At 40.4% G+C, this 25,904-nt stretch overlaps 1 protein-coding gene across 1 annotated transcript in view; it reads right to left on the reverse strand.

Annotated features, from left to right (window-relative positions):
* Window positions 1–25,904, reverse strand: part of LOC124595631 (probable DNA-3-methyladenine glycosylase) — a 72,090-nt gene that overhangs the window by 24,663 nt on the left and 21,523 nt on the right. Inside the window, exon 2 of the mRNA XM_047134454.1 lies at window positions 14,284–14,735. Within this exon, the coding sequence (XP_046990410.1) occupies window positions 14,284–14,692 (409 nt within the window). The 5' untranslated portion in view covers window positions 14,693–14,735. The remainder of the gene's footprint in view (window positions 1–14,283; window positions 14,736–25,904) is intronic.

Below are 25,904 nucleotides of genomic sequence, written 5' to 3' on the forward strand. Positions count from 1 at the left end.
CTTAGGAAGGCTTCTAGTGACACTTTATCCGCTTTTTTAAATAAAATTATTTTGCGTTTGTTTCTGGTGGATTTGGAACAAACGGTATTGAGCCTAGCTACAACGACCTTGTGATCACTAATCCATATATCAGTCATGATGCTCTCTATTAGCTCTGGATTGTTTGCGGCTAAGAGGTCAAGTGTGTTTTCACAACCATTTACAATTCGTGTGGGTTCGTGGACTAACTGCTCGAAATAATTTTCAGAGAAAGCATTTAGGACAATCTTGGAAGATGTTTTCTGCCTACCACCGGTTTTGAACAAGTACTTTTGGCAACATATCAAGGGAAGGTTGAAGTACCCACCAACTATAACCGTATGAGTGGGGTATTTATTTGTTACGAGACTCAAATTTTCTCTGAACTGTTCAGCAACTATATCATCGGAGTCTGGGGGTTGGTAGAAGAAGCCAATTATTAACTTAGTTCGGCTGTTAAGTATAACGTCCACCCATACCAATTCGCAAGGAGTATCTACTTCGACTTCACTACAAGATAAACCACTACTGACAGACACAAACACTCCACCACCAATTCTGCCTAATCTATCTTTCCTGAACACCATCTGAGACTTCGTAAAAATTTCTGCAGAACTTATTTCAGGCTGTAGCTATAACTATTTCAGCTTCTGTGCTTTCTATTAGCGCTTGAAGCTCAGGGACTTTCCCAGCACGAATACAACAATTTACAACTACAATTCCGACTGTTCCTTGATCCAAGCACGTCCTGTATTTGCCATGCACCCTTTGAGATTGCAGCCCACCCCGTACTTTTCCGAGGCCTTCTAATCCAAAAAACCGCCCAGTCCACGCCACACAGCCTCCGCTACCAATGTAGCCGCCAGCTGAGTGTAGTGAACTCCTGACCTATTCAGCGGAACCCGAAACCCCACCACCCTATGGCGCAAGTCAAGGAATCTGCAGCCAACATGGTCGCAAAACCGTCTGAGCCTCTGATTCAGACCCTCCACCCGGCTCTGCACCAAAGATCCCCAGTCGGTTCTGTCAACGATGCTGCAGATAGTGAGCTTTGCCTTCATCTTGTAAGCAAGACTGGCAGCCTTCAGATAGCCACTGTAATCCAGAGAGAATTTCCTCATTAGTGCCGATATGTGCCACCACCTGCAGCTGGCTGCACCCTGTGCTCTTCATGGCATCCGGAAGGACCCTTTCCACATCAGGAATGACTCCACCCGGAATGCACACGGAATGCACACCGGATTTCTTCCCCTCCTTAGCCGCCATATCCCTAAGGGGCACCATTACGCACCAAACATTGGAGCTCCCAACGACCAATAAGCCCACCCTCTGCGATTGCACGGACCTTGAAGGCTGAGAATCATCCTCTGAAACAGGGCAGGTAGCTGCATCTGGCTCAGCCAGAGACAGTACCTGAAACCTGTTTGTCAGACGCACCGGGGAGGCTTTCTGATCAGCCTCCAGGGACGTCTTTCGCTGCCTGCCACGCCATGGAACGACCTCCTGATCAACCACAGGCGAGGGCTCAGCTCCACTGCGGGCAGCAACCGGGGCAACCACGGTGGCAGACCGATCTGGGGACAAACGGGACGAGGTTGACATCCCTGTGATACCCAAGTCCAGCTCCCCACAGTGGTGCCCACTGGCAACAGCCTCAAGCTGCGCGACCGAAGTCAGCGCCACCTGCAGCTGTGAGCGAGGGGATGCCAACTCAGCCCTCATCCGAACACAGCAATCACAGTCCCTGTCCATTTTAATCGATGTTGAACAACAGTTACTGAAACACGAGTCTGTGCTTAGATAACACAAGGGAAACACGCAAAGAATGTATGAACTAACCTGTACAAATGCCTAACGACTGCGCTACAATCTGCCTGAATTTACGATTACAGTAACTAAAACTTGAAATTACACCTCCTATATGAAACTCACACGCAATTTAAGTAAGAATCTATGAAGTAAACATAGAAAAGAAGCTATATACGTATCTTTCTGTGCTGTCAATGTGCACCAACTGGGAGCTCAGGCCAATATCTGCAGAAATAATGTTGTCTTGGATGTTGTGAAACACATGCTGTTTGACCATGATGGCATATTTCTAAAATTAACTGGGCTTGGCAAAGGTCAAGAGCAAACAAAAGAACCTAGGACAGTGAGACAGCTAAATCATACAAACATAATAAATATGACACATAGAATTATGAGTGTTGACTGGAATTACACTGTGATTCAAACTAACTCAGGTACTGGAGCATTTGATTGCTTCCTATGTACAGTTGCAAATATCTTTAATGAGTGCTGCCCACTCAAAACAAAATCAAATTGGTTACATACCAAGAAGCAGAACAGAAGTTCCAGCAACTGGTAAACACCTCATCTCCATAAATTAAGGATCTTACTAAGAGTGTATTATGAAAAATTTCACAGAGACAATCACTGTAAACCCACTTATGATAAACTAAAAAAGATATACAGGAAGGAGATTGTTGAAGTTAAGAAAAGGCCATAGCGATTGCATTCTTAATTCCGGCAACAAATACAAAGCAGCATGGAATGTAATTAAAACAGACACTAGGACTACCACAGAAAAATTACCCATACCCTTAAGTGCAGAAGAGCTTAATAATTACTTCATAACTGTTGGAAAATTTTCTGACAGATGAAGTCAAGGCAAGAAATAATCACAGAAATGCAGATAGACTGCCCTTTTTATGGAAAGATGGATCTAATGCTGGTTTAGAAACTTTTCGGTGGAAAACTGTTGACCTAAGGATATAATAGTTGTCTCCAAGAAGAGCAACTCTAGAGCAGAGAATGTCTATGGTCTGTCCAATTTTATCCTTAAAAAATTGAAAATACAATCTGTCACCGTATGAGTTTCCTTATAAATCTTATGTTCACAAAAGGAGTATTTCGAGACAGCTTGAAGTTAACCACCATATTGCCCGTGCATAAAAGTGGAGACAGAAACACACCTAAAAACTATAGGCCTATTGCAGTAGCCCCAATAATAACAAAAATTATTAAAACTATAGTAAAAAACCAACTGAATGATTTTTTGAAAGTAATAACCTCTTAAACAAGGCTCAGTAAGGGTTTCAAAATTGACTGTCTACAATTAAGGCCATTCAAAATGTTGTGTTATCTGCTCTACATGGCTTTGAAGATAGACAACATACCTATGCCACTCTGTTGGATGTTAGCAAGGCCTTTGATACTATTTCACATAATATTTTAATAAAAAAAGTAGAACATTATGGAATAAAAGGCAATGAACTGGCATTCTAACAGAAAACATATGGTGATCATAAATCCAAACAAAAAATCTGATTTTCAGAATGTTATGTATGGGATCCCACAAGGTTTTGTGCTGGGACCCTTCCTGTTTGTTATATATGCAAATGACTTGCCACGTATCGTGCCATGTAAAGTAGTGATGTATGCAGATGACACCACTTTCATCACATCTCATACACATGAAAAGGTTGTGATACAAATGAATGAACTAATGATGGAAGAGGCTAGTGAGTGGTTCAGGGATAACAGATTAAAGCCAAATGATGATAAAACAGAACACAGGCTTTTCTCCCACAGGAACCTTGATACTGACCTGCACTAACTCATGGAAAAGTCAGTGAAATTGTTAGGCATTCATCTTGACAGTAAGTTATGTCGGAATACCAGACAGAAAAAGTTTTTAATAAATTATCAAGAGTAGTCTACCTGATAAGAAAATTACAAAGCTGTGTCAATCAAGACCTCCTCCTTATGGCCTATTATGCATTTTTTCCACGCACATTTGAACTATGGGATAATACTCTGGGGGAACTCTGCTGGGGCTAATAATGTATTCTTGTGGCAGAAGAAAGTAGTAAGATGCATTTTTGGTCTACAAAACACAACTTCCTGCACAGAATACTTCACCAAATATAAAATACTTATTGTTCCCAGCTTGTACATACTGCGAGTTCTTGTCTACGCCAAAAAGAATGCTCTTATATATGAAAACCACTCCGTCTACAGGCCACAAGTGGCCCATCGGGACCATACAACTGCCGTGTCATCCTCCGAGGAGGATGCGGATAGGAGGGGCATGGGGTCAGCACACTGCTCTCCCGGTCGTTATGATGGTATTCTTGAACGAGGTCGCTACTATTTGGTCAAGTAGCTCCTTAATTGGCATCACGAGGCTGAGTTCACCCGGAAAATGGCAACAGCACATGGCGGCCTGGATGGTCACCCATCCAAGTGCCTATCACACCCTACAGCACTTAACTTCGGTGATCTCACGGGAACCGGTGCATCCACTGCGGCAAGGCCGTTGTGATACTCTTATATATGAAACTAGGGCTAATGTCCATCCTTATGAAACCAGGAACAGAAACTTGATAAATGTCCCCTGGACTAGACTATCCAAGACGAAAAACAATTTTACTCACATTGGCAAGTTGTCTCTGAACAAAATACAACACAGTATTAAGGAACTGCCACACAATAAATTTAAAATGTTGATGGAATCATGGCTAAAAAGAAAGGCTTTCTGTAATGTTCAGGAATTTTTATGTAATACTATAAATCATTTAACTGTAATGTGAACTAAATTATGTATATTATAAAGTGGGTAATATAAAAGTGTAAATTGAAATTTATGTAAGTTTAATATGTAACATTGTATTCTGTTGCCCGCAAAGAAATAACTCATACAAGTATAAATTAAAATTTATGTAAGTTATATGAAACATTATATTGTGTTGTCCACAAAGAAATAACTTGTACTTGACGATGTCTTATGCAACAGCAGCGTTGTCTTCCGACAAATAAAAGGAATTGAATTGATCTGAATTAAGTAAAATTTTTGTTTGTGTTTTTTCTTATATGTTAAATGCGTAAAGGATACGATGAGTGGTTGCAAAAAAGAATAATTTTGCTTTTATGTGTCTAGAAACAACTAGACTCTAAATACAATGTTTTGCCCTGCGCATAGCCCAGTTTAAAACAAATAAATGAAGTTGTGAAATGCACAGTAGCACACAATTCAATACAAAACCCGTCACAACGCAAGTACTATCAGAGCAACACAGCGCATGCACATTGGGAAGCAAGCTTGTCAACAAACCGCAAGTGCGTGCGCGCCATACAGGCACAGCTGGAAGTTTTGTAGTGCTCAAAACAAACAAACCTGATGAACTACAACCCACACTAGCATTTGTAAAGTCTATTGAACAAACAGAAACATAGAACATTAAGGGAGAGTCTACACAATAACTATGACTATCTTACACACACACACACACACACACACACACACACACACACACACACACACCCGTGCGCGTGCGCGTGCGTGCAAGGATAACCTATGGGATTATATAAACACGAAAGGGATGCTAAATTACGAGATATATACTTAAGCTATGCAATTATATACATTATATCCATATCTGTACAATATTTATAAATTTGAATATTGAAGGTGCACGCATAATCATACTTGATAGAGGAGAAAAAGCTTGCTGAAGGTAAATAAGCAAGTACAGTATTAGTGACAAATTGAATAAGAGGTTGCACCGTGCCTCTAATACACTTCATCTTTCAGATTTATAAGGTAAGTAGAGACGCACACATGACATGAAATAAATTTTGTGATAGCACGACTGCACACTGAGGTGAATGAAAACATGGTTGAATAAATGAAGAACGTATTGGTATAAATGAAAAATGTATTGGTAGCCAGTGAGCCTGTATACACTTATCTATGAAAATTTTGTTTTAAGTTAGTATTAAGGTTTTTCTTCCAGGGAACGATGCATTGAAATGCCCGACAGTGAAGAAAGATAAATGCTTGTAGAGTGTTAGGTACCATGTAAACATAAGAAAGGATTGCACCACAAGTAAATATAGTTGTAAGTTTATGATACATATGCATGTGATAGTGTGAAAGTAAGTGAAGAAGAAAACAGTTGCAGCACATCATATAGAATGATGCTGAACTAAGGTTGAGTACTACCAAATAATCAAGGGGCTGAAACCTACCCACTGTGAGTGTCGACTACCAATGAAAGCGCCAAACAACTGAATTACATTGAAAGTTTTATGCACGTTTGTTACTTATGTAAACATAGTTTTGCGTTCATTATACATAGCACATTGTATTAATGATACAACTCTGTAAACCTTAGCACATGAAATGGTTATCTTTTATATAATGAACATAACAACTAAATATTGAGCTGCACTGAATAAGTATTTTTATATGGTTGGTACCGTCAGATTTGAGTTGTGCTTAGAAACAACAAACTATTTTGTTCTTGGAATCACAATTAAGTCTATTAACGAGATGTAACTGAGCACATAAATGATTTTCAGTGGAATTCCCACAACTCTGCAGTGTGTAGATCCTTCCTGGAGAATGCTAGAGAGGTGAGGCCATGCGTAGTTATCTGAGAGGCTATTATTTACTTCTTTGATTCTTTTTGAATTGATAAATATGCTCTGACAAGAAGTAATCATAAACTGAAATGAAATTATTGTATGAATGTTATATGAAGCATGCATAACCAAAGGAGAGTAAAATGTGTACTCATAATATTGGAATCGAATACTGTAACGAAAATGAAATCTGACAATAAGTACTAAAACCAAATGACAAGTAATGACCCTATAAATATAAAAAGGGGAGAGAATATGTTACAGACCATGATGTATATGAGCGACGATAATGACATGTCAGCAAATGAATAGGATAAGTGTATTTTGTAAATGTATTTGTATTTTATAATGTTATGTGTAGGGTATGCGGAAAAGACACTACAAAAACTTTATGCAATGCAACTGTATGAAAGAAGCTCAAAAACAAAGTGCAAAAACATATGAAACCTGGCTGCAAAGTGTTCAGTGTACATGTGGTAAAACAATATGTGGGTGTGTGCGCGGTAAACTAAAAGTGGCAATACTTTGTGTAACATGAATTTTCTGTGCTCGACAACATTGTATAAGCAGAAAGGAACATACCTTGTCAATGGATGTCGGATGTATGGCTGGTCTCCCCACTGAATAAGTGAGAGAAACAAGTTGAAATAAATTCCTCGAGCCGCTGATTTGGAAACCAGTTGTCACCACATTGAAAATTTCACAAAGAATCATACTGCTGAACACAAGCTTCACGAATTTGTGCAGTGAAATCCACTGTAAATGCACGACATGGATACTCTGGCCTCATATGGGACACGTGAGCGGGAACTGTGACGATAACGGATGTTGGGCCGCATGCATCTACTTCGCAAGCTAAACACTGTGCAGACGCTGACTGACAACAATGGGACTATGTTACAGCATGCACTTCGTTAGGAGAGAAAATACATATGTACACATTAAAAGAAACTGACATGACCACATAAATTGATAACCATTCAGGATAACTCCAATGGCCGAAAATATAGGCTATGCCCATAATGACCAGAATCATCAAACCTCAGAAAGGGAAATAAGCTCAGGCACTGTGCACCTCTGTATGACGTCAGTGCACAGTGGGAGGGGAATTGTATTGAATCTTATTATTTTTTCATTCTTTTCTTTTCTTATATATAAGCTATATGTAAACTGAATGAGTTATAGACACAACCAAGGGTAAATTAACGAGTTTTTTTGTGGCAAGGATAATGTTTTAATATGTCGTTAAATATCTGTATGAAACAAAGTAAGAAGCACACTCTTCAATTTATTAATTCATGTATCTTCACCCTTTTGTTTCGGGAAGTGGAGTGTGCAGACATATGCTTGGATCCGTCGTATCAGTGTTGTTAGAAATGTGTATTTTAAACATTCATTAAAAGTGTTATAAGTACTTATTAGCAAAGGAATATTTATTCAAGGTCAACTCCTATCTGTTCATCATTTTGCCACCTAGATCCTGCATCAATAGGTTTGGTGCAGACGAGAATAATTTATTCAGTATCCGGAGGAGCGTTGCAGCATCGACATTGTCAGAATCAAGACTAAACACAATCGAATTAATGAGAAGATTAAGGTTTACAATGGTTGCGGTGGTTATTTGGTACCACACACTACTGGAAGGAGCAGTATGTAATGCAAATTGTGTTTATTGACCATGAATGTAATGATGTTAAAGGTCTGTTGATATTGCTATCAGTTAAAGTTCACCCAAAATTGTGCACAGATTCATAAATTACCTTCAAAATTTCTTTTCAATTATTCTTTCAATCAATTTTTTCCAATTGTTCAAGCAATTATTAATCCATCTTCATTGCCACAAACCTATTCACTGTGCAGATGAGATTTACGCTTACAACACATTCTTCACCCCTGAAATCATCCTGACCTCAAGCCTACAGTAAGCTGCTGTCCAGCACCCTCCACTCAACTGTTTCCACTCCCTTCATTCTGTCACCTCCTCACAACTTGCCTTGTCTCACCCTCATTGCATGTTTCTCTTTGCCGGTGCACCCACCACTCTTCTCTCCTTCTCCGTTTCTCTCCTTCAAGCTCCTTGCCCTCTCTCTCTTTCCCTTCCACACAGCCTCCCGACACTACACCTGGCACTCCTGTCCCATCATCTCTAGTCCCTGCACACTCCATCAGGTAGTGCTGATTCCTCTTTCCCCATCCAAATCTTGCTATCCCTTCCCCTTCCCTGCCCCATTCTGGAATGTTGCTCCTGTTCAACATGTCTCACTTGCATTCTGGCCAGAGATAACAGTCATGTGTGTGTGAGGTATGTTTGCTTGTGTGAATGTGTGTGTGTTTTTCTCTTCTGAAGAAGCTTTGACCAAAAGCTTACATGTAACACTTTTCAATGTGCCTGTCTGCAATTCAGTGTGTCATCTTTATGGTGAGTACCAATCCACAGTTTTCATAATAATGTTGATATTCCAATCTGGACTTTCCATTGTTTAAACTTATGGTAATATGCAATACAATAGATGCATGCATAAAAGTAATAACACTCATAGTAAATATACTCATAGTAAATACAAATTATGTTATACTTTGCACAGATACAGTTTATTCTCTTTAGACACTGTCTTATTCTACATCCCTATATATTCCAAGTACTACTCACACTGATTCTACTAGCATAGTATGGAATGGCAGGGATAGCCTCATCACACCTCTTTGTCTACATCTTACATGCAGTCATGCGCTCAGCTCCTGGCAGTGTGACAGAGTATGGCACAACTAAAAATAACAGAAGTTTGAGTACAGATAAAAACTTAGTGAATAGTTGAGGCAATAAGCTGTTAATAAGTGTATCAACAAGACTGAAAGGATTGCTAGCTTTAGGACAAATCCTCATTCAGAACTACAGAGTACACGTACACACATAATTGAGGTCTGTTTAAAAAGTTCCAGAACTTCATCCACAAAATTTTTCTATGCTATCTTTTACTTATTGTGCATGGTCTCCTTCGAAATACTCTCCTCCACAATTGATACACTGCTCCCAATGTCGCTTCCATTTCTGGGAGTAGTCTTGGTATGTCTCTAACTGGATAGCACAAAGAGTGCCGTCTGTGAATTTTCTCACCCCCCTTTTGTCCTTTCAATGGGTTTTTCAACTTTGGGGGAGAAAAAAAATAAATAAATAAAAAAAAATAATAAAAAAAAATGCACAGGGGCCAGATCTGGAGAGTACGGAGGATGAGGTAGCACAGTAATTTCGTTTTTTGTGCAATAAGTCACACACCAACAGGGATGAATGTGCAGGTGCGTTATGGTGATGTGAGAATCATGAATTGTCTCACCACAATTCAGGCCATTTCCTTCTCACATTTTCTCGCATGCATCGCAATATGTCCTGATAGTACCAGCAATTAACAGTTTGTCACTGTGGCATGAATTCATGATGAACTAATCTTACAATGTCAAACAAAATTATCAGCATAGCTCCGACATTTGACCTGACCTGCTGAATTTTTTTGGTCTTCAAGAACATTCGCTGACCCACTTCGAAGACTGAACTTTGGTCTCACACCATAGCTGTAACCCCACATCTCATCACCATTATGATTCTCTCAAAGAACATCTCATTCTCATCTGCGCGATCCAAAATATTGTGAGGCAAATGTCTTTCTGGTCTTGATTCATGAGCCGTAGGGTGAACTTGGCAGCAATACGATGTATTCTGAGAGGTTGTGTCAGGATTTCAATGACATGAGCCAAATGAAATGTTACATTATTCTGCAATTTCTTGGTCTTCCTGACATGAGTGCCGTCAGTATATGTCAAAGATGCCCTGAACAAGGGTCATCATTAACTTTTGTCCAGTCATTTTTAAACCATGTGAACCATTCGTACCACTGAATACGGCTTAAGCATTCATCATCATAGGCTTCCAGCATCATTTGGTGTGTGTTTCTGTAAAGGTTTTCTTGAGTTTCACGTAAAATTTAATTCAGATGCGTTACTCCTCTAACTCTGCCATCACAAAATTTAAAAATTGTGTGACACAACGTTCTAATCAATACAGCACTGAACACTAGCAAACAGACATACAATAATGAAACTTCTGGCAGTTACACATTAAACACAGGCGTGTGCAGGGATGCCAACTGCATTTCACTCCAACACACCATTGGTGTGAAATGATGAATGTTGTGGAATTTTTTGAATGGATCTCGTACATAAACCCATATGACTACATTTTCCACACTGGGTACATGTGCCAAGACTGCAGTTCAACTGAGGTTGACAGTTTGTATCACGTGATGTGGGTGGGGGGAGAAGCAGTTGGGGAGTGGGAAGGAAGAGTAGGAAATGGTGGCTGATGGCTGGGAGGGAGTTGCAGCTGTTGCTCATGATAGGAAGATGTCATTGACGAACTTGTTGAGCCTGCAGACAGGGTGAGCTGTCCATAGCATACGATATCATGGAGGAGTGGAGGGAGATAGAACAGAGGATGAGGGCAGCTGGACATAAGAGGACACAGGATGAGTGAAGTCATGATCATGGGACAGGTGCAGTGCTGGATGTGGGGCAAGACTAGCAGAGATTGAGGCCATGAGAATTATGAGATTGAAGGATGTTTTGTAATGACAACTTCCATCTATGCAGCTCAAAGAAGATGGTGTTGAAGGGATGGATTCAGATGACACAGGTTGTAAGGCTGCCACTGAAATCGTGCATGCTGCACAAACCAGCAAGTTCTGCCACTGTGTGGTCAATTATGCTCTTTGGGCACAGTTTGGTGGTGGCCATTCATTCGTGTGGACAGTGGGTTCGTGAGCACATCTACATAAAATACTGTGCAGAAATTACAACACAGCTGGTATATGACATGACTGCTTTCACATGTGGCCCTGCTTCTGGTAGGTTAGAATAAGCCTGTAATAGGCCTGTAGTAGTATGTACTGGGTATGTGTTTCACAGTTATTGCATCGAGGTCTTTCACTAGAGAATGACACATGTGACAAGGGGGTGGGAATAGCTGTGGTAGAAGGGTGGACTACGTTATGCTGGCATGGGTAGGTGGTGGAAGACATTACTGGTAGGAGTAGTAAGGATTCTAGGCACAATAAGTAGCTGTGATGCCAAGCACAAGATTTCAATGGCTGTTTCATGACCCGAAACACTGGATTCTCCGCACCCTACTCCCTCTCCCCCACACCAGGTTCTCTGAATTATGCATATGGGAATTGTCATTACAAAAAAATGAGAACTCATCTCCTTTATTCCTAAATAATTTGTGTGACTCTGATCCTGTAATCCTCTAGGTTATACTGGCACCATACCCTCATTGTATGATCCTGACTTTAACTCTTGCTGAAATCACACCATCTTCTCCACACTCTCCATCTTCTTCTGTCCTATTTCCCCCTCCCAACGCCCAGTCCACTCCTCCATGTATTGTGCACAGTAGACAACGCCCTCAATATCGAAGGAAATTGATGGAGATCCTAAATGCGAAATAATTTGGGTGAAGGTCACGGTTAAAGCAGGCTCAGACATGGTAATTGGATGTCTCTTTAGGCCCTCTGGCTCAGCAGCTGTTGTGGCTGAGCACCTGAAGAATAATTTGGAAAATATTTCGAGTAGATTTCCCCACCATGTTATAGTTCTGGGTGGATATTTTAATTTTCTGGATATAGACTAGAAGACTCTAACGTTCATAACGGGTGGCAGGGACAAAGAATCCAGTGAAATTGTTTTAAGTGCTGTATCTGAAAACTACCTTGAGCAGTTAAACAGAGAACCGACTCATGGCGGTAACATATTAGACCTTCTGGTGACAAACAGACCCGAACTATTTGAAATCTACTCTGTAGGAATCAGCATGGGTTTCGAAAAAGACGATCATGTGAAACCCAGCTCGCACTATTCATCCACGAGACTCAGAGGGCCGTAGACACGGGTTCACAGGTAGATGCCGTGTTTCTTGACTTCCGCAAGGCGTTCGATACAGTTCCTCACAGTCGTTTAATGAACAAAGTAAGAGCATATGGACTATCAGACCAATTGTGCGATTGCATTGAAGAGTTCCTAGATAACAGAATGCAGCATGTCATTCTCAATGGAGAGAAGTCTTCCGAAGTAAGAGTGATTCCAGGTGTGACGCAGGGGAGTGTTGTAGGACCGTTGCTATTCACAATATACATAAATGACCTTGGGGATAACATCGGATGTTCACTGAGGGTTTTTGCGGATGATGCTGTGATATGTCGAGAGGTTGTAACGATGGAAAATTGTACTGAAATGCAGGAGGATCTGCAGCGAATTGACACATGGTGCAGGGAATGGCAATTGAATCTCAATTTAGACAAGTGTAATGTGCTGCTAATACATAAAAAAGAATGATCCCTTATCATTTAGCTACAATATAGCAGGTCAGCAAATGGAAGCAGTTAATTCCAGAAATTATCTGGGAGTATGCATTAGGAGTGATTTAAAATGGAATGATCATATAAAGTTGATCGTCGGTAAAGCAGATGCCAGACTGAGATTCATTGGAAGAATCCTAAGGAAATGCAATCCAAAAACAAAGGAAGTAGGTTACAGTACACTTGTTCGCCCACTGCTTGAATACTGCTCAGCAGTGTGGGATCCGTACCAGATAGGGTTGATAGAAGAGATAGAGAAGATCCAACGGAGAGCAGCGCGCTTCGTTACAGGATCATTTAGTAATCGCGAAAGCATTACGGAGATGATAGATAAACTACAGTGGAAGACTCTGCAGGAGAGATGCTCAGTAGCTTGGTACGGACTTTTGTTGAAGTTTCGAGAACATACCTTCACTGAGGAGTCAAGCAGTATATTGCTCCCTCCTACGTATATCTCATGAAGAGACCATGACAATAAAATCAGAGAGATTAGAGCCCACACAAAGGCATACCGACAATCCTTCTTTCCACAAACAATATGAGACTGGAATAGAAGGGAGAACCGATAGATGTACTCAAGGTACCCTCCGCCACACACCGTCAGGTGGCATGCGGAGTATGGATGTAGATGTAGATGTAGATGTAGATGTAGAACATGCAGCCAGAATGAGCTCAGCAGTGCCACATTCCTACCCCAAGCATTTGCTATCTCCCTATTGACCACTCAACCTGACACAACCTCTCACCTCAGTCGAGCTGTTGTGCCAGCACACTGTAATCAGCTGAGACAATGTAGCCATACAGGCATATGTACGCTATATAACTCTGAAGAAACATTCATCTGAATGCTACCAACTTTTTCAGTCTAGTTTATATGGCTATTGGCAGCTTAGCATCTCAACTATTTAATGACTTGTTATCTTTACATCTTAAATTACTTATATTCCAATAAAGACTTTCCATTGCCAATCAATAACAACAGTCTGCACACTATAAAAACTGCGTGTGACAAAAATATTAATTCTGTTGCCTTATATACTGTTATGAATGTATGCACTATGTAGCTTTGTTTCTTCCCTAAAAGTACAGCTAAGTACCAACTCAATATTTTCTGGGTTATTGTCTTCCTCATTTCTACATTAGATTTCTTGCTACCTTCCTTTTTAGCATTATGTGGATACGGATAGGTACATAACTTGAGATATGTTGCCTCCCCTCTCCCCCCATCACCACCACCTCCTTGTCTCTTGCTGTCTATTAATTTAGCAATTAGGACAAAGGTTTTGTTTCAGCAAATGGCAGTGGCTGAGCTTGCAAAGTTATAATTATGTAATTCTTCCAACTTATCAATAAATTCAAGCTGAATAATTTTTTTATATAATTCGGTACCCTATTTGTAAAGATACAAAAACTAATTTTATGTCATGCCTACCTTGACTAGAAATGTTGAAGCAATGGTACATTCCATATGTGAGATATACATAAGTTGTTCCAGGTTTCATGAACATTGGTTTGTTTCTCTCAGTAATTTTCCCATTGTAAGAATGTGAAGCCTTGTCAACACCACCAAGGTAAGATTCTGTTTCAACAATTCTAGCTTTCAAGGTTCTATTATCAAATTTTCTCACAAGTACTTTCCCTATGAGGTTCCTGGCTAAGTCTTCACAGTATGTGTCAAAGAACTCTTCCTTTAATCTGATGCTTCCACATGTTTCTGAGATCACCAGATTGGAGTTTACAGCACCAATTTCCTTCTCAGTAGCTGCTGGAAAGTAACAACTTGTAGCTTCTGTTTCAATTCTCTTTTTTCCTTTTGATGTTTTCTCTCTTGTTCTCTTCATGGAAGATACATGATGCTTTAATCCAAGAGTATAAAATGGAAGCCTGCAACGTGAACCAAATTTACATATTTGCCAACAATTCTATTTTGATGACATTGAGAAATATTTATGTTTAATATGCTACAAAAACAAGATTATAGCTCAACCAAATGAATGGTGTGGCTAATAGTGGTGCCCTGGCTGCAAATGGTACTTTTGAAAGGTGCTAAGTATAATCTTTTACAATTTTTATAAAAAAAATTACAAGACGACAGGTGAACAAAAACACACTGGGTATACTGCACAAGAAGACGTTTTGAAATACACCATCTGCCGCCCCCCCCCCCCCCTCCCAAAGGCAAGGCTATAACAGCATTCTCATAATTTATAAAATAATGTACATAACAAGCTACATAACCAAAGCACTTTTCAGTGAGTTGAAAAGTATTAAGACGGCAAAGAAACAAATTGCTATTTCTTTCCTAATAGTTCTCAGGTAAAATCAACAGATGTACAACGTTTTTGTGATGTGAGACTTTACAAAGATAACAGAAGAAAAGACTAAAATAACTTTTGAAAGCAAATAGAAAGAGCAGATAAAATAATAGAATAAAGACTATTGTGGCACAACAATCACAATTACATCTTTCACTGAAAGAAGCTTTCTTTTATCTTTGTGATGTAGGTGTTTTTTTTTTATGGGGTGGGGATGAGGGGAGACCTAATCAGTCTCCTGACTGGTTTGCAACATCCTCCATTATTTTTTGGGCTTATTCCAATCTCTGTCTTCCCCTAGGTTTTTAACCATCCACAGCTCTCTCAAGTATCATGGAACATGGAAGTTATTCCTTGATGCCTGAATACATGCCGTATCACTCCCCCCCCCCCCCCCCCCTCCCACCCAATGAACCATGAACCTTGCTGTAGATGGGATGGCTTGTGTGCCTCAGTGATACAAATAGCCGTACCACAGGTACAACCACAGTGGAGGGGTATTTGTTGAGAGGCCAGATAAATGTGAGATTCCTGAGGGGCAACAGTCTGCATGATTGACTAATCTGGCCTTGTAACATCAACCAAAAAGGCCTTGGTGTGCTGGTTGTATGATTAAATGATGACGGCTTACTATTGGATAAAATATTCCAGAGGTAAAATAGTCACCCATCCGGATCCCTGGGTGGGGACTACTCAGGAGGATGTCGTCATCAGGAGGAACAAATCTGACATTCTACGTATTGAAGTGTGGAATGTTAGCTCTCTTATCTGGGCAGGTAGGTTAGAAAATTTAAAATGGGACATGGATAGGTTGAAGTTAGATATAGTGGATGTTAGTGAAGTTCTGTGGCAGGAGGAACAGTACTTCTGGTCAGGTGAATACAGGATTATAAATACAAAGTCAAATAGGAGTAATGCATGAGTAGGATTAATCATGAAGAAGAGAATAGGAATGTGAGTAAGCTATTATGAACAGTATGAAGAATGGATTATCACAGCCAAGACAGACACGAAGCCCACACCTATCACAGTACACTCTTAAGTACATGCCAACTAGCTCCGCAGATGATGAAGAGATTGAAGAAATGTATGATGAGATAAAAGTAAAAGAAATTATTCAAAGAGTTAAATGAGATGAAAATTTAATTGTGATGAGGGACTGGAATTCGATAGTAGGAAAAGGAAAAGAAGGACAAATAGTAAGTGGATATGGACTGGGGGAAAGAAATGAAAGAGGATGCCACCTGGTAGAATTTTGTACAGAACATAATTTAATCATTGCTAAACTTGATTTAAGAGTCATATGTGGAAGACACCTGGAGACAAAATAAGGTTTCATTCAGACTGATCATATAATTGCTAGACAGATATTTAGGAACCAGTTTTTAAATTGCAAGGCGTTTATGGGGGCAGATGTGTACTGTAGATTAAAACTGAAGAAATTAGAAAAAGGTAGGAAATTAAAGAGATGGGACCTGGATAAGTAGAAGAACCAGAGTTTGTTGAGTGCTTCATAGTGAGTATTGGGCAATGACTGACTGCAATGGGGGAAAGGAATACAGTAGAAGACAAATGGGTAGATTTAACAGATGAAATAGTGAAGGCAGCAGAGGATCAAATAGGTAAAAAGACAAGGCCTAGTAGAAATCCTTTGATAACACAAGAGATATTGAATTTAATTGATGAAAGGAGAAAATTAAAAAAAAAAAAAAATCAGCAAATGAAGCAGGTGAAAGGGAATACAAATGTTTAAAAAATGAGCCAGACAGGAGGTGCAAAATTGCTAAGCAGAAATGGCTAGAGGAAAATGTAAAGATTTAGAAGAATATTTCACTAGGGGAAGGACAGATACTGCTACAGGAAAATTAAAGAGACATTTGGTAAAAAGAGAAGCAGCTATTTGAATATCAAGAGCTCGGGTGGTAAACCAGTCCAAAGCAAAGAAGGGAAAGCTGAAAGGTGGGAGTATGTAGAGGGTCTATGCAAGGGACATGAACTTCAAAGCAATATTATTAGAAACATGAAGATAAGATAAGAGACACGATACTGCCAGAAGAATTTGACAAAACTTTGAAAAATCTACATCAAAACAAGGCACCGGGAGTAGGTGATATTTTGTCAGAAATTGACAAAACTCTTCCATCTGGTACGCAAGATGTTGAGACAGGTAAAATACCCTCAGGTTTGAAGGTATTACAAAGAAAGCAGCTGCTGACAGGTGTGAAAATGACTGAACTATGGATTTAATAAGTCATGGTTGCAAAATACTAATGCAGATTCTTAGGAGAAGAATGGAAAAACTGGTAGAAGCATTGAATGGCTTGTTTGACATCAGTATTGGTGCCAAAGTGCCTTCCACCGAGAGTCTTCTTCAAAGCAGGAAACAGATAGAAGTCACTTTGTGCAAGATCCGGACTGTGAGGTGGATGGTGTAGGTACTCCCAACCAAGAGTTGCAATATGGTTTTGCATTGCCGTCGCCATGTGTGGCCCCGCATTGTAATCCATCAGCAGAATGCCAGATCTGAGAAGGCCAGGCCCTACCCCTGTTTAAACCTGAAAAACTTTTCAACCCATACCCATACCCTATTCACACTGATCTGTCACCATGTTTTCAAATTGCTGATAGGAAATTATCGAAAAGTCTAATCAGATTCTTTTTCATTTTGGTAAGAATAGTACAAAGTAAAATTCAAAATTATTTGTTTTTAGCCTTACCTTAGCAATTTAACATTATTTTATCAAGTGCTACGAAAAAAAGGAAGAAATATTTTTGAACAAATCTTGTGTTAGAATGGTAGGAAGCAGGGCTGGTGGTGTGTTGGATAAAGCGCTCAACTGAAAATCAATATAATAAAACATCAGTTCTTTAATATTTTCCATTTTGTATTTTGCAGTGTGTGTGTGTGTGTGTGTGTGTGTGTAAAGAAGAAACTGAAGACAGAAGCTTTATAGTGATATGGAGGATGAAGATGTAGAGAATGAGAGAAACTTTTATTTCACAATAACGACTCTCAGTCTCAAAAACTAACTTAGAACCCTTGTGCTGGTGTTCTATCTTCTAATGACTGCATGAGTGGCCCATCAAAACTTCCAAAGATATGTTTGTGATAGGGGTAGGGGGAAAACATTGACAGTCACTGACTGCCAATTTTCTCATAATCTGATAGTGGGTTAGTGTGCAATAGCATTTCAAAAGTTCATGATAGAATTAGCCTTTTGCAAATTTGAAACTGGACCCTGATACAGATTCTGCACTGGATGACTGCTATGGAATTGATATTTGTTGATATGTTGATTGAGCATCAGTTTTATCGACCTAATGAAAGAAAGACTTACTGGAAGGTCATTAGACACTTCCTGTGTCTAATAAATTTGTGAAAGATGCCACACATTTAAAGTAAAAATTCACTTATTACTGGTTGGAAACTTACTCGCCACAGCTGGCACACTGCTGGTACAAAAAATGCACTTTTGTAAATATTGTAAGTTGTTTCTGCCAAATCTGAACTCTGTTAGAGGCATATTGGGACCTCATAAGGCCACTCTGCAAGTTCAAAGACATTCACAACCAGTGCAAGAAGCACATAGAAACCCACTTTCATAGAGCGGCACTGGAAGCAGATGGAGCTTTTCTTTCAAGTGTTTCAATGGTTGCACAAATTCATAAGTATTCCCAGAAAAATGTAAAAGAAAACAGGAAAATAATTAAATCAATTATTTCTTGTCTTATATTTTGAGAGCTTATGACTTAGCTCTGTGAGATGAGCATTGTGGAGAAGGAATTGTGGAAGAGTTATACAAGGAATGAATTGAATCAGTATATGTGGCACTGAAGAAACACATCGTGCACAGCAAAAAGAAGGAAAGCTAGCGACCGGTCAATATAACAAATGACATGGGGTTGCCTGAGGCAGATATTACAAAGAAAGTGAAAAAGTCAGAAATGTATATTGTACTACACTCCTGGAAATTGAAATAAGAACACCGTGAATTCATTGTCCCAGGAAGGGGAAACTTTATTGACACATCCCTGGGGTCAGATACATCACATGATCACACTGACAGAACCACAGGCACATAGACACAGGCAACAGAGCATGCACAATGTCGGCACTAGTACAGTGTATATCCACCTTTCGCAGCAATGCAGGCTGCTATTCTCCCATGGAGATGATCGTAGAGTTGCTGGATGTAGTCCTGTGGAACGACTTGCCATGCCATTTCCACCTGGCGCCTCAGTTGGACCAGCGTTCGTGCTGGACGTGCAGACCGCGTGAGACGACACTTCATCCAGTCCCAAACATGCTCAATGGGGGACAGATCCGGAGATCTTTCTGGCCAGCGTAGTTGACTTACACCTTCTAGAGCACGTTGGGTGGCACGGGATACATGCGGACATGCATTGTCCTGTTGGAACAGCAAGTTCCCTTGCCGGTCTAGGAATGGTAGAACGATGGGTTCGATGACGGTTTGGATGTACCGTGCACTATTCAGTGTCCCCTCGACGATCACCAGTGGTGTACGGCCAGTGTAGGAGATCGCTCCCCACACCATGATGCCGGGTGTTGGCCCTGTGTGGCTCGGTCGTATGCAGTCCTGATTGTGGCGCTCACCTGCACGGCGCCAAACACGCATACGACCATCATTGGCACCAAGGCAGAAGCGACTCTCATCGCTGAAGACGACACGTCTCCATTCGTCCCTCCATTCACGCCTGTCGCGACACTACTGGAGGCGGGCTGCACGATGTTGGGGCGTGAGCGGAAGACGGCCTAACGGTGTGCGGGACCATAGCCCAGCTTCATGGAGACGGTTGCGAATGGTCCTCGCCGATACCCCAGGAGCAACAGTGTCCCTAATTTGCTGGGAAGTGGCGGTGCGGTCCCCTACGGCACTGCGTAGGATCCTACGGTCTTGGCGTGCATCCGTGTGTCGCTGCGGTCCGGTCCCAGGTCGACGGGCACGTGCACCTTCCGCCGACCAGTGGCGACAACATCGATGTACTGTGGAGACCTCACGCCCCACGTGTTGAGCAATTCAGCGGTACGTCCACCAGGCCTCCCGCATGCCCACTATACGCCCTCGCTCAAAGTCCGTCAACTGCACATACGGTTCACGTCCACGCTGTCACGGCATGCTACCAGTGTTAAAGACTGCGATGGAGCTCCGTATGCCACGGCAAACTGGCTGACACTGACGGCGGCGGTGCACAAATGCTGCGCAGCTAGCGCCATTCGAAGGCCAACACCGCGGTTCCTGGTGTGTCCGCTGTGCCGTGCGTGTGATCATTGCTTGTGCAGCCCTCTCGCAGTGTCCGGAGCAAGTATGGTGGGTCTGACACACCGGTGTCAATGTGTTCTTTTTTCCATTTCCAGGAGTGTATGTGCTGATTCACGAATGATGGCAGTCCTTGCAGGTTGAGGCATGGACGGAGACTGCATTATAGTCGGTTGCAAACGAGTTACAATATGCGCATACTTGTGCTCTCCTCTTAATGAAAGTATGGATCCTGCAAATTATATCTCTCACTTGCCTGTGTAGAATTTCTTGCTTACCTTTACCATTGGGCATGACAACTTACAACAGATGGAATTAAAATTCACTAAATAACTCACTACAATCACATTTAATACTCACATTGCCTACGATATTCATAGGAGAGTGCTCCGAATACTACTGAACGCTGACTGGCTGTCAGGGGATGTGTGATGTTGGTGTGCAGAACAGCCCTAAACTCAACTGCTGCCATTTGTGACTCCAAGTACAGTGGATGGAACATTTTATACCTCTGGAAATGAACAATTATTGATTGGACTTTGATGCATAATCCTACAAAGCTGAAGAAACGTTTGTTGGATTTATTGAGCTGAAAGCTCTAGACACTAAATGAATTCCACAGACCATCAATGGCTTTTTGGCAAAAGAAAATCTTGACCTTGTGAAAGATGTTATTAAGGTACCTTACATTTCCAAAGTATGTGAAACAAGGTGGAATCGGAAACACAAAAATGTCATAGTTCTTAAGGAGAATTTTTCTGTTTAATGATATCCTTAGAATCGTTATCAAATGAACAGTTTGACTATAAAAACTGCTTTCCATCTCCATGTGGCTGCTTCGGGCTTTTCATTTATTCTTAGCTTAATTTTAATATCCAAATATTCAGCTTTGATGGAACCAGTCATCGATATTCTCCAATCCTTTGCTTTGGATGCAGCCAAGGAACTGCAGCATATTAAATTAATTTTACAACTGTTGAAAACTTATCATGATAGTCCTGAATAAGTTGCAGACAAAATTATGAAGGATGCTACTGTCATTGCTGAAAAACTTGGTTTAGAGGATATAAAAACCATGCCACATGTAGCTGGGAGACAGCAATATCGAGGCAGTCCCTCAGCAGAAAGATCATCAGAATTCTGGAGGAGGTCTTTAGTAATACCGTATTTAGACCCCATTATTAACTCTCCTGAACTGCATTTTGCTGACAAAAATACCCCAGCATTTACTTAATCTCAATTACATCTTGTGCAAATGATGACCACATCAAAAGACCACTTAATGTAACATGTAAAATCTTCGCCAGATTTAATGATTCATCAAGGCAAAAAGTGAACTTGACCTTTGGCAAAGTCTCTTTCGAAATATTCTCTGACACAATTGATACACTGCTCCCAACTCCGTTTTCCCTACTGGAAGCATCTCGGTATGCCTTTTTCTGGATCGCATGAAGTTCTGTCCATGAATTATCTTTTATCTTGTCTATTGTTGCAAATCTTCTTCCTTTCAATGGGGCTTTTCAACTCTGGAAACAAAAAAAAGTCTACAGGACCCAGGTCTGGAGAGTATGGAGTATGAGGCAGCACAGTGATTTCTTTTTCTGTGCAGTAGTCATGCACCCACAGGGATGAATGTGTGGGTGCGTTATCATGATGCAGGAGCCATGAATTGTCTCGCCACATTTCCTTCTCACATTTTCTCGCAGGCGATGTAACATGCCCCGATAGAACTATCAATTAACAGTTTGTCCCTGTGGCACAAATTCACGATGAATTAATCCTTCAACATCAAATAAAACTATCAGCATGGCTTTGACATTTGACCTAACCTGAGGAGCTTTTGCTGGTCTTGGAGAACCTTTCCCAACCAATTGTGAACACTGAACCTTAGTCTCAACACCATAACTGTAGCCCCACAGCTCATTACCAGTTATGATTCTCTTAAGAACCATCTCATTCTCAGTTGAGCGATCCAAAAGCTCTTCACAGATTGTGAGACGAAGATTCTTCTGGTCTTGACGCATAAGCCGTGGGACGAACTTGGCAGCAAAACAATGCATTCCAAGATGCTATGTCAGGATTTTATGACATGATCCAACTGAAATGTTACATTCTGCTCCAATCTCTCAGTCAATCTGTCTTCAACTTGCAAGCACAATTTCGTTGATATTCCTGACATGAGTGATGTCGAAGGGCATCCTGATTGAGGGTCATCTTTTAACTTCTGGTCAGCCATTTTTAAACCATGTGGACCATTCATAACATTCAGTATGGTTTAAGTGCTCATCATCGTAGACTTCCTACCTCATTTGATGTGTCTCTGTAAAGGTTTTCTTGAGTTTCATGCAAAGTTTACTACGGACATGTTGTTTCTCTAACTTTGCCAGCTTGAAATTCAGAAACTGTGCAACACAACATGTTACTCAACACAGCACTGAACAATAACTAACAGACATACAACAATGAAGCTTCCGACAATTACAAATTAAAAATGCTGGTGTGTTCAGGAATGCCAACCGCAATTCGGTCAAACACAACAATGGCAAAAAATTATGAATGTTTTGGAATTTTTTGAACAAATCAATTTACATCAAGAGAAAGTTTCAACCAGAGATTCACATTTGCAATGTCATCTCAAACAACCTGCCTGAGATGATAAGTAGTAGTCTTACCAAGGTGTGTGGTTTAATTACAACACAATCCTACCTTCGGATGCTGTGCACTTGAGTCCAGCTGCCTGTTGGCCTACCTGTCCTTACCTGTTATGCAGTTGTTCTCACACTGTGCTCCCATATGTGAACCCGATGGAGCTTTGCACGAATACCACAATACTCCAGAAAGGGCAGGTACACATTAAAGAAAGAACAAACTAGTTTGGTAAAATCAAATTATTATTAGGACGTTTGCCATTCAATTAAATTGGTGTACATAACTCACAAGATTTATGTAAGATTGACGATAGCACTCATTAGAATTCAAGGAGCTTGTGAGGTTGAAACTAATTCCAACTGACAAGACAGTTTCATGCTACTGAATTAGCTGCTCGGACATACCATTATAATCAATTTTGCTGCTCTGGCACATGGGATTTAGACACAAACCGCCAGGATCATTTTGGAACTGCCTGCAATTACTCACATGATTTTTCTATGACACAAAATATGCTGACCTCACAGTCATAGCTAGATGGCCACCAGTGACAGTCAATGGTAACAGTGAACCAGTATACAACTAAATAATTAGCATCATTCAACTACAGACATTTGGGTGTGTGATGATGTATTGAGAGCTGTAAGCCAGGTTCAGTTAAAGCGTTTCTGCCTAATTCTGTAAATATTGTCACCAGCTAAAATATACTTTGGTACACTAATTAAAGGCACTGCCTATGTGACTGTACGTTTTCACGCTTAATCAAGGTCAAATGTTCAAAAACCAGCTTATGATGTAACTAAGATGGACTGTCATCTGGTATAGGTGTAACCTCAGCCAAGCTCCCAATGTGTTTTCTCGTACATAATGGTCTGTTGCTCCTACTTATAATTTTCCTGACATCAGACAAGCCAGTTTGCCAATAATTTTTCCATCAAAATTTTACTGTGCTATATGGCTTCCTCCAGTGGAAACGCCTCCAGAACACTATCTGAAATAATTCTCCCTTAATTCTTACTCTTGTGCTCTTTAGAATTCATCTAAGTTTTAGTTTGTGCCCTTTGTATTCTTCCCGAAAACTTTCTGTCGACATGCTCTAAGCACTGCTTACCAAAACAAGTACACAAGCAATGTCTCATACTGCCCCAATCGGTTTTGAAACACCAGGAATTTTAAACAGTAAGTACATTTCCTGATCACTCTTCATTTTTTTCATAAAATTCTATACCATTATACTTCACTAAAAATTCTTGAAAATTACTGTATTGCTCATTTAACTACTGCTTAATTTACTGTTTTGTATTAATTCTTTATATGGACTTTTAGTTTTTGCAGAATGACAACAGATTTTACTCGGATAAAGAAAAATATAAACAGACACAGAAAAACAATATTTTACACTCTTATATACACACCACCAAAAGTTTTGCATCACCCTGTTATTTCAAAATTTGTGATACAGAAACCAAAAATTTTATCTGAGGCATGCATATGTACTCATTTTGCAAAATATTTTGTCACTGCTGACATCCAAGAACAACTCTTTTAAATCAATCCCACACAAGTTCTATGTGGCTCATGCCAGGGAACAGGCAAGCCACTCCATTCTCGTTATCCTACTATGTTATAAGAACATGTTCATGACAAGAGCATAATGAGCATGTAGTTTATCATCCATCAGGATAAACACCAAAATGTTGGCTACACAGTCAGACTTTGGGTTGCAAATTCCATCCCTGTATTACATAGGAGTGAGGTTACATCCAACAACCAAGAGAGGTTACAATGGCCCCATGTAAAGTCACCCAGAACATCACTCCAGCACACATTGTTGCCCATTTGGAACACAGTGTTGGAGGCATTTGATACTACTGGGTTGTTTTGAAACACGTGCAGTTATCAGGGAACACACAGATCCAAGTTTATCCATTAACGACACCTGATGCCAATTCTGGGGTATTCCTCACCATGGTTGTTGTGAATGGAGATTTGCATCATGCAGTCATCTCCTAACAGTTTGATGTAATACATCTTCTCAGGTCCTATGATCTCTTTGTATACTGAATTCAGTTCTGGAGCTCTCAGCTCATGGGGCTCCTACTGTACAGGGATGGCCTCTGTGGTGTTAGTCCTCAACATCATCTGCCAAATGCAACCTATTCTATGACCGCATTTTCGTCTCTATTTTCTCCTTTTTGGTTACACTCTTTGACTTCTTTTCACACGCAGAACACTATTTTAGAACACTCGTTTGCACGTTTGTCATTTAGAGATGTATGTGAGAGACTCTTGGGTTCTCCATCAACTCCTCCTCCTTCAGTAAATAACAGTGTGGGGCAGAGGAGGGACCTACTGTTTACTGCCTTTTGTGATGTCACCTCCTGTCTTAATTCAACACTGTCTGTTACATCCAATAACTTATCTTTGTCTCGACTGTGGGCTACATTCACACACTTCAGAAGATGGCCTTGCAATGGTGGCTGAAAGCCACTAACTTCCTCCCACATTATAAATAGTTTGTTTTGGCCTAGAACCAGTTTAGTTTAACTGTTTTCAGTACCAGTATATCATTAACCTTCTTTTTATGACTATCATGAAAACTTTAGAAGCTTTAAATTATTGCTTTACAAAGTTTTTGCCTGACACTGAAACATAATTTTCAACCTGCTTGACTCTTTACAATCACATTTTGTGTTGACATATTTCTAGCTACTGAATGCCACACTTTTCTCTGTATTTTGTCTCTATATCTATTTTGCCACTCTCAGCTGCTCTGTACTCTGGCACTCATGGCTACTCATTCTCTTTCA

The sequence above is a fragment of the Schistocerca americana genome, chromosome 2 (assembly GCF_021461395.2).
Source record: "Schistocerca americana isolate TAMUIC-IGC-003095 chromosome 2, iqSchAmer2.1, whole genome shotgun sequence".
NCBI classification, from domain to species: domain Eukaryota; kingdom Metazoa; phylum Arthropoda; class Insecta; order Orthoptera; family Acrididae; genus Schistocerca; species Schistocerca americana.